The sequence below is a fragment of the Staurois parvus genome, unplaced genomic scaffold, assembly GCF_062004578.1.
Source record: "Staurois parvus isolate SC_StPar_1 unplaced genomic scaffold, SC_StPar_1.0 ptg002100l, whole genome shotgun sequence".
NCBI lineage: Eukaryota > Metazoa > Chordata > Amphibia > Anura > Ranidae > Staurois > Staurois parvus.
Window position 1 is genome coordinate 70,229 of NW_028319896.1, and position 10,929 is coordinate 81,157.

A 10,929-nucleotide genomic window follows, 5' to 3' on the forward strand; every position below is an offset into this window, starting at 1 on the left:
TTTTTTGACTTAGGGTGCTGGCAGATTACGGGCCTCCCATAGCTGCTGCCAGGCCCCTAATCTGCCATGGGCCCCTATATACCGCCTCCTCATGCTGCTGCCAGGTCCACAGTGTCTCATGCCATGTGCCACTTTCAGGTCTCCTCACACTGCTGGTGTGTTGAATTTTTTGACATAGGGTGCTGGCAGATTATGGGCCTCCTATAGCTGCTGCCAGGCCCCTAATCTGCCATAGGCCCCTATATACCGCCTCCTCATGCTGCTGCCAGGTCCAGAGTCTGTCATGGGTCCCTGTACGGCCTCCCATTGCTGCTGTCTCCATCGCCACACTCTGCCATGTGCCACTTTCAGGTCTCCTCACACTGCTGGTGGGTTCCATTTTTTGTCATAGGGTGCTGGCAGATTACGGGCCTCCCATAGCTGCTGCCAGGCCCCTAATCTGCCATGGGCCCCCGTACCGACTCCTCATGCTGCTGCCAGGCCCGTAATCTGTCATGGGCCCCTGTTGTCGCTTGTTGGCATATTCCGCTCGTTCAGATGCTCCTTCTCCTGCTACTCCTCTTCACGGATTCCGTCAGCAGTCTTTCTTGGAATCCGTTTCCAAGAGACAACAGTTTGCGAGCACGCACCAGACGGTGCAGAAACTGAACGTCCTCCTGTCCAAGTTGCTGCTGCCAGGCTCGTAATCTGTCATGCGCCCCTGTACCGCCTCCTCATGCTGCTGCCAGGTCCAGAGTGTGTCATGGGCCCCTGTACCGACTCCAAATGCTGCTGCCAGGCCCGTAATCTGTCATGGGCCCCTGTACCGCCTCCCCATGCTGCTGCCAGGTCCAGATTGTGTCATGGGTCCCTGTACGGCCTCCCATTGCTGCTGCCAGGCCTGTAATCTGCCATGGGCCCCCGTACCGACTCCTCATGCTGCTGCCAGGCCCGTAATCTGCCATGGGCCCCTGTACCGCCTCCTCATGCTGCTGCCAGGTCCAGAGTGTGTCATGGGTCCCTGTACGGCCTCCCATTGCTGCTGTCTCTATCGCCACACTCTGCCATGTGCCACTTGCAGGTCTCCTCACACTGCTGGTGGTTTCCATTTTTGTCATAGGGTGCTGTATGGCCTCCCATTGCTGCTGCCTCCACCGCCACACTGTGGCTCCACACTCTGGTTTTGGCCCCGTGACTGGCCAAATGAGTGAAGTGTGCGGTGATTCTAAGATCGACGGCACTCATCTGCATGTCATACTGCCTGACAGTATTATTTCTCTTCCCCAGCAGACTCCAAGGGCATTTAAATTAAAGGTACAGTGTTCAGCACTAATATTAAGTCTCTCTGAAGCCTAGAAACACCCTTTTTTAAGTTAAATTCCCAGCGAATATATTCGACTCGAATCGAAATTTTTCCACGAATTCGCCGAATCAGTCGAATCGAATTTTTGAATACTTCGCTCATCTCTAATACCAATGATGGGGCACCATTCCTCCCACTGACACCATTGATGGGGCACTATTCCTCCCACTGATACCAACGATGTGGCACAATTTCTCCAATTGACACCAATGATGGGGCTAGTGACCAGTACAATCATGGGTCCCTTGGCAAGGAGCAGAATTGTCACTTTAGGCTGCTTACCAGGTTTGCACAATATATAAAAGAAACAGCAGAGGGGGTGCCAACTAAGTGAAGCATATAGGAAAATACTTTATTAAAAACATTCACAGAATGTATGAAGGTGAAAGCATGTAATCCACCCAGTGTGGGGATCACATGCTTTTACCTTCAGTCTGTGAACTGCACTTGTGATTTTTTAATAAAGTCTTTTCCTATTAACTTCACTTAGTTGATGCCCTCTGCTGTTTCTTTTATAAATTGCAGAGATTACTTCATTCTCAGTGGGGAGCTGCAGTGGATTTCTTTGGACTGATGAACCCTCCTGATCCCAGTATTGTGCCCTCAAGACCCCCCTGTACTGTATCCTCCTGATCCCAGTATTGTGCCCTCCTGACCCCCCTGTACTGTGCCCTCCGGATCCCAGTATTGTGCCCTCCTGACCCCCCTGTACTGTATCCTCCTGATCCCAGTATTGTGCCCTCCTGACCCCCCTGTACTGTGCCCTCCGGATCCCAGTATTGTGCCCTCCTGACCCCCCTGTACTGTGTCCTCCTGATCCCAGTATTGTGCCCTCCTAAACCCCCCTGTACTGTGTCCTCCTGACCCCCCCTGTACTGTGCCTTCCTGATCTCTCTATACTGTGCCCTCCTGATCCCAGTATTGTCCCTACTGACCCACTGTACTGTGCCCTCCTGATCTCACTATTGTGCCCTCCTGATCCCAGTATTGTGCCCTCCTGATCCCCTGTACTGTGCCCTCCTGATCTCACTATTGTGCCCTCCTGACCCCAGTATTGTGCCCTCTTGACCCCCCTGTACTGTGCCATCCTGATCCCAGTATTGTTCCCTCCTGACTTCCCTTGTACTGTGCAGTCTTGTTCCCAGTATTGTGCCCTCCTGATTCCAGTATTGTGCCCTTTTGCTCCCCTGTACTGTGCCCTCCTGATCCCCCTGTACTGTGCCCTCCTGATCCCCCTGTACTGTGAACTCCTGACCCCGCCTGTACTGTGCCCTCCTGATTCCAGTATTGTGCCCTCCTGATCCCCTGTACTGTGCCCTCCTGATCCCCCAGTACTGTGAGCTCCTGACCCCGCCTGTACTGTGCCCTCCTGATCCCAGTATTGTGCCCTCCTGATCCCCTGTACTGTGCCCTCCTGATCCCAGTATTGTGCCCTCCTGATCTCCCTGTACTGTGCCCTCCTGACTCCCCCTGTACTTTGCCCTCTTGATCCCATTATTGTGCCCTCCTAACCCCCCTGTACTGTGCCCTTCTGCCTACTGCCTATCCCCCACCGTCAGACCCCCCCCACCCCCCCAATATGCCCTTTGTGTTGTCTTTGATTTATGGCATGTTTTCTTGTTGTTTAAAATACATTTTATTGAAAGTACTAATAAATTCATCTTTTATTATTTCAACTATTTATACTTTCATTTTTGAAAGTAAGTGGGTAAGTTGGGGCAGGCTGGTAGGGGCCCCAGTGCATTACTTTGCCCAGAGGCCCATGATGTTTTTAAGACATCCCTGAGTGGTGTTACCCTTTAAATCTGCAGCTTTCATTAAAATAATACCTGGGGATGCTGAAGGTCCTTGTTCAGGGTGTTATAGGGCGACAACGCTCTGTCCCTGTCTACCAATTGTGCTCCAGGGTTGCCATATTGACTTCCAATGACTACAAGTTGCTGTTTCTACACACATTACACATGCAAATCACCATCAGAAACAATAGACCCCCATGCAAAAATAGACCCCGTCCAGTGACAATAGATCCCCAACCGCTAGCATCAATAGACCTCCATCACACCCCAGCACCCCTTGTCATGACCTACATTCAGTTGTAGAGGTACCTGAACTGCATCCCCCATATTTACGCTGAAAAAAAAGCTTGGGTACAATGTTGCATGACTGCGTGGTTACCAGGTAAAGTAGTTCAGTGCTGAATAGCAGAAAAAAAAGGGGGTTAAAACCACCCGAAGCTCAAGTGATTAATGAAGTGTGGGGGAGCGTTTTTTCTGTATTCAGTTCTCTACATTCTGCACGGGTCCTGCATGGTGTTAGACCATGAAAAGTTAGTACCTTGTTGCTATGAAACGTAGCTTGCGTGTCAGAAGTACTTTGTGTTGGTTTCTTTGTGTATTTCTTAAAGGAAGAAAAGTGAAAAATGTGATTGTGATCGGCACTCCACAATGCTGTAACTGTAGCCCATAGTAATTAAAGGGGGGGGGGCAGAGGATTTGTCTGTCTACATAACACACCCCAGGTCAGAAGAATCTCATTGTTCATTGAAGACCAGAACAATTCGGAAACAGCCCATAGATCTGGAGCAAAGAAGGTCAAGTCCATAGCAGTGGAGAAGACTTTGGTGGAAGGTGGCCAGGCGGGTCGCGGTGTAGAACAAGGTGGAGGCCAAAAACAAATCCAAAGGAGAATAAGAAAGTAGCAATGCAGGAACACGGTGACGTCAACGTAGAGGAACCCACAGAGCCTTGTCCGACCCCACCACTTTTTCCCCAACCAAACCTTGGCCCTTCTGGAATGGGTGCAGCCCCTCTTCCTGGCCAACCAGGGAACTATCTGAATGCTGCTCCAGGATATCCTCCCAATCCGGCTCTGGGATACCCTCCCAATCCAGCTCCAGGATACCCTCCCAATTCACCTCCAGAATACCCTCCCAATTCGCCTCCAGAAAACCCTCCTAATTCACCTCCAGAATACCCTCCCAATTCACCTCCAGAAAACCCTCCCAATTCACCTCCAGAATACCCTCCCAATTCGCCTCCAGGATACCCTCCCAATTTGCCTCCAGGATACCCTCCCAATTTGCCTCCAGGATACCCTCCCAATTTGCCTCCAGGATACCCTCCCAATTCACCTCCAGGATACCCTCCAAATCTGCCTCCAGGATACCTTTCAAAACCGGGTCCAGGATACCCCCACAATCTGGCTCCAGGATACCCTCCCAATCCAGCCCTGGGATTTATCAATCCACCACCAGGCTTCCCTCATGGTGCCCCACCTGCACCTCCACCACCGGCAATGAGTGCAGTTTTTGTGACAACTAGCAGCACCGTGGTGGCTTTACCGCAGCGAGTCTACAGGACCTACCTGCCATGGTCCATCATCAATCTGCTCCTTTTTGACCCTCTCTTCGGGCTGGTGGCTGTGATTTACTCTGTCAAGGTAAAACCTAGAGTATACAGTGCCTTGAAAAAGTATTCATACCCCTTGACATTTTCCACATGTTGTCATGTTACAATGTATTACCCCTCCCCCTGAAATGTCCTCCATGTTGTCATGTTACAATGTATTTTATTGGGATTGGATGTGATAGACCAACACAAAGTAACACATAATTGTGAAGTGCAAGGAAAATGAGAAATGGTTTTCCAAATTTGTGACCAATAAATCTGTGAAAAGTGTGGCGGCCCCCCGAAGTCAATACTTTGTAGGACCCCCTTTGGCTGCAATTCCAGCTGCAAGTCTTTTTGGGGATGTCTCTTTGCACATCTAGAGAGGGACATTTCTGCCCGTTCTTCTTTGCAGAATGGCTCAAGCTCTGTCAGATTGGTAGGAGAGCGTCTGGGAACAGCAATTTTCAGATCTGGCCACAGATTCTCCATTGGATTTGGGTCTGGACTGTGACTGGGCCATTCTAACACAGGAAGATGCTTTGATCTGAACCATTACATTGTAGCTCTGGCTGGATGTTTTGGGTCGTTGTCCTGCTGGAAGGGGAACATCCATCTCAGTCTCAAGTATTTTGCAGACTCTAACAGGTTTTCTTCTAAGATTGCCCTGTATTTGGCTCCATCCATCTTCGCATTAACTCTGACCAGCTTCCCTGTCCCTGCTGAAGAAAAGCCTCCCCACCACATGATGCTGCCACCACCATGTTTCACGGTGGGGATGGTGTGTTCAGGGTGATGTGCGGTGTTAGTTTTCCCAAATCTATACAATACAAAACAAATCTACATTTTTGGAATGCATTTACAAATATATATAAATATATATGTTAAAATGACATTTTCATATTTTAAAATGAATCATTTTTAATAATAATTTAAAATGGATTATTTTTCATGTTTTGCAATATATAAAAAAATGCATTTCGACATGCAGTATATATATATATTATATATATATATATATATACATATATATATATACATACACTGCATTGCAAAAATGTAGATTTGTATTTTTAAAGACATACAGTATATTTGAAATGTATTTTTAAAAATATTTTTTCATATATTTTGTAATAAAAATGCATTTCAACATACATTATATATATATATATATATATATATATATACACACACACATATATATATATATATATATATATATATATATATATAATTTTTTTTTTCAAATATATTGAATATGCCCAAAAGTGTAGTATTTCAGATATATGGCAATATATTTGAGGAGAATATTTTTCAAATATATTTCAAATATATTTTTCTTCCATAGGGAACCAGTATTAGATCTACTTGTGCAGGTTAGCTTTTTATATTTTATTCCCCTTACTTAGCTTGACTTATTTTGTCCGAGGATCTGAAAGCCAAAAGATGAGAGGTCTCCCGTGGTCCTAACATACAGTTGCCCATGCTTTCTCCCAGCTCCTGATTGTGCTAACCCAAAATTCTCACCAGGCAACAGTTTAACCTCCTCGGCGGTCTGATTCTTTCTGATTTTTGGTGCTGAAAGCGGTACCATTTTTTTGCATGGAAATATGTATTTTTTTTATTGTAGGCTGTAATTTTTAGGAATAACTCACTGAAATCTGTCCGAACAAGAGTCTAGTAAACATCCCGGGGATGATAAAATTTGAAACCCGAAATCATAAATTATAATTTAATAAATAATCATAAAAAATAATAATATAATCATAATAAATTACATTCAATAATATAATCAAACCAAAAACACTGAAATTTGAAATACAGAGGCAAATTCGCACATCGCTGCGCAAAGTCGCAGAATCGTTTTCAGTGTCTGATGAGGAATTTCCCCCACGAATCATTATCACTCAATTCTGCAAGTGGTTCTGATTTACTATCACTGTTCTCTAGCCGGTCTAAAACCGCGTCTGACCTAAAGGGACGCTTTTTGGACGCCATGGACGTTTCTCAGTTTCCAGGCAGAAAGAACATTCAAAATGCAGGCAGGGCGCCGGACAAAGCACTCGGGACAAAATATATGTGAAATGCATTGAAACAGCAATGACAGCAAAAATGAAATTTTTTAAAAATTTCAAATTTCCCGCCGGTTCCGGCGCCCGTAAGTCCCGATGTCACAGGGACCGGAACACAGAAGCCGGATGCCGGCATCGGCCGGAGGAGATGGCCGGGGACGCTGCAAGGGACACATCATGGGAGCGAAGCCCAAGGTAAGTGCTGCAGGGACCCCCAGAGAACGCCGCATGGTAAGCCCGAGTGTAGCTCGGGGTTACCGTTTTTGGTACAGAAATTTTACCCCGAGCTACACTCGGGAATACCGCTAAGGAGGTTAAAAGCCTCTACAGGTTATCAGTTTACAGGGAACCACTTGGGGACCCCCCCTCCCGCAATGTACTGCCGACAGGCGGCCTGCACAAGCAAATCGACATATGCCGCTGCTTGTTTCTGGGTTTATATGCGCACCCCCCTCGCCAAAACCTCCTGTGATTGTACGCAGTGGGAGTCTTTCAGAAGATCCTGGCCAATGTTTCATGGCTGGGACCTGCTGATCGGCTTGACAAAAAACACAGGACTCTGTACAGAGGGAACAATCTTTCTGTCTCTTATCCCAGCTTTGCAGGGATAAGAAATGAAATTAGTGTCGGATCGTTAGGTGAAAATAGAAGAAAGCCTAAAAAAAATGAAAAAAAAAAAAAATGAATGCAGTTATCACATCTAAGATTTGGCAAGCTGCAAAATAATAAATAAATGTTTGCGTTTTGCATTTAATAACACTTTGATTACGCCTTTCGAATTGATTTCAATGTATTTTGCCAAAAAGGAGTCATTTCACTGAAATCTTCAGATTTTGAGAGAAATGAAAACTCTCAATTCTCACTCATCCAGAGTTGTAGCATAGTTTGTATTGTATTTATAATATATTTATAATATATATTGTAGCATATTGTCTTTTGTATTTATAATTTACAGTTGCCAGAAAAAGTATGTGAACCCCTTGGGATTCCGTGGAATTTTGCATGAATTGTCCATAAAATGTGCTCTGAATGTCATCTAAGTCACAACAATAGAAGAACACAGTCTGCTGAACATAATACTACACAAACATTAGATGTTGCCATGGTTTAATTGCACATAACATGTAAACATTCACAGTGCAGGGAGGAAAAAGTATGTGAGGCCCTAGCTTAATGACCTCTCCCAGAGCTAATTGGAGCCAGGAGTGAGCCAACCTTGACTCCAATCAGTGTGATGATATTGGATGTGTTGCTGACAGCTGTCCTGCCCTTAAAAACCACACACCTGTTTTGGGTTTACTGGTTTCAAGAAGCACTGTCTGATGTGAACCATGCCTCGCAGAAAAGAGCTCTCAGAAGACCTACCATCAAGAATTGTTGACGTGCATGAAGCTGGAAAGGGTTACAAAAGTATCTCCAAAAGCCTTGATGTTCATGTGTCCATGGTAAGACAGACTGTCTACAAATGGAGAAAGTTTAGCACTGTTGCTACTCTCCCTAGGCGTGGTCGTCCTGTAAAAATGACTGCAAGAGCACAGTACAGAATGCTGCATGAGGTAAAGAAGAATCCCAGAGTGTCACCTAAAGACCTACAGAAATCTCTGGCACATGCTAACATTTTTTTTGACACATCTACAATAAGGAAAACATTAAACAAGAATGGAGTACATGGGAGGACACCACGGAGGAAGCCATTGCTGTCCAAAAAGAAGATTGCAGCACGTTTGAAGTTTGCAAAAGAGCACCTGGATGTTCCACAGCACTACTGGCAAAATATACTGTGGACAGATGAAACCAAGATTGAGTTGTTTGGGAAGAACACACAACACTATGTGTGGAGAAAAAAAGGCACAGCACACCAACATCAAAACCTCATCCCCACTGTGAAACATGGCGGAGGGAGCATCATGGTTTGGGGCTGCTTTGCTGCCTCAGGGCCTGGATGGGTTGTTATCATTGATGGGAAAATGAATTCCAGAGTTTATCAAGACATTTTGCAGGAAAACGTACGACCATCTGTCCGCCAACTGAAGCTCCGCAGAGGATGGGTGATGCAACAGGACAATGACCCAAAGCATACAAGTAATTCAACAAAAAAATGGCTGCAACAGCACAGAATACGCCTTCTGGAGTGGCCCAGTCAGAGTCCTGACCTCAACCCGATTGAAATGCTGTGGCATGACCTTAAGAGAGCGATTCACACCAGACATCCCAAGAATATTGCTACACTGAAACAGTTTTGTGAAGAGGAGTGGTCCAAAATGACTCCAGATCGTTGTGCAGGTCTGATCTGCAACTACAGGAAACGTTTGGTTGAGGTTATTGCTGCCAAAGGAGGGTCAACCAGTTATTAAGTCCAAAGGTTCACATACTTTTTCCTCCCTGCACTGTGAATGTTTACATGTTATGTGCAATTAAACCATGGCAACGTCTAATGTTTGTGTAGTATTATGTTCAGCAGACTGTGTTCTTCTATTGTTGTGACTTAGATGACGTTCAGAGCACATTTTATGCCCAATTCATGCAAAACTCCACGTAATCCCAAGGGGTTCACATACTTTTTCTTGCAACTGTATATTATTGTAGATGTGTCAACAAAAATGTTAGCATGTGCCAGAGATTTCTGTAGGTCTTTAGCTGACACTCTGGGATTCTTCTTTACCTCATGCAGCATTCTGCGCTGTGCTCTTGCAGTCATTTTTACAGGACGACCACGCCTAGGGAGAGTAGCAACAGTGCTAAACTTTCTCCATTTGTAGACAGTCTGTCTTACCGTGGACACATGAACATCAAGGCTTTTGGAGATACTTTTGTAACCCTTTCCAGCTTCTTGCAAGTCAACAATTCTTGATCGTAGGTCTTCTGAGAGCTCTTTTCTGCGAGGCATGGTTCACATCAGATAGTGCTTCTTGAAACCAGTAAACCCAAAACAGGTGTCAGCAACACATCCAATATCATCACACTGATTGGAGTCAAGGTTGGCTCACTCCTGGCTCCAATTAGCTCTGGGAGAAGTCATTAAGCTAGGGCCTCACATACTTTTTCCTCCCTGCACTGTGAATGTTTACATGTTATGTGCAATTAAACCATGGCAACATCTAATGTTTGTGTAGTATTATGTTCAGCAGACTGTGTTCTTCTATTGTTGTGACTTAGATGACGTTCAGAGCACATTTTATGCCCAATTCATGCAAAACTCCATGTAATCCCAAGGGGTTCACATACTTTTCTTGCAACTGTATATTGTAACATAGTGTCAGTTGCATGTATAATAATTGTAACATTGTATCTTCACTCTTTCTTCCAGGCTCGGGAATGTATAAAAATGGGAGATTACAGATTAGCTGCTTTATATTCAGCAAGAGCCTTTGGCTGGAACCTGGCCGCCTGTCTGTCGGGATTAGGTGGGCATATCGCATGGATAGCGTACCTGATATACAGATCCACATCCAAATCATCGTTCACATCCGTGTTTAATCCTTTCATTGGCATCAGCACTTGCAATAATCCATTTTACTGTAAATAAATGTAATCCAGTGGATATGTCTGTACATACAGATCGCATTACAAAGGTAATATTGGCAGCGATTTATTATGTGAAGGTTGTCACCGCATTTAGTAAATCGGCCCGACGATCGTCTATGTAATGAGTGTACGATACAGAATAAAGCTGTTGATGAATTGCCGCCTATTACAGCCCCTGCTATGTGTGAATCTTCTGCTTGTTTAAAATTTGGAGACCTTTTATTAAAATGATCTTCTGCAAACTATTTGATGAGAATGTGTGTTTATTTCTCAGCACCAAAGGAGCTTACACTCTAATGTCTCCCGGGGACATCTTATTGCCTGCGCACTGTCAAGGGGCCCCAAGTGTATGGGGGCCCCATGATAATCTTGCATTACATCATATTTGCCAACTGTCCCGGATTTTGCTGGGACGATCATGCTTTTTTACTAAGCTGTCCCGGGATGGACCAGGCAGCATCCCAGAACCGGTACTGTATTTGCATTCTCTGCATCAGAGAAGCTCACACTCTAATGTCTCCCAGGGCCGTCTTAATGCATGGGCACTGTCCAGGGGCCCCAAGTGCATGGGGACCCCATGATAACCTTGCATTACATCTTACTT

At 45.3% G+C, this 10,929-nt stretch overlaps 1 protein-coding gene across 1 annotated transcript; it reads left to right on the plus strand.

Moving 5' to 3' along the window:
* The first annotated feature begins 3,905 nt into the window (after nt 1-3,905).
* LOC149432812 (uncharacterized) lies at nt 3,906-10,527 on the plus strand. Its single transcript, XM_089664920.1, has 2 exons — nt 3,906-4,780; nt 10,108-10,527. Exons 1-2 carry the CDS (start codon nt 4,043-4,045, stop codon nt 10,324-10,326), a joined length of 957 nt encoding a protein of 318 aa, XP_089521046.1. The 5' UTR covers nt 3,906-4,042; the 3' UTR covers nt 10,327-10,527.
* The last annotated feature ends 402 nt before the right edge of the window (nt 10,528-10,929 follow it).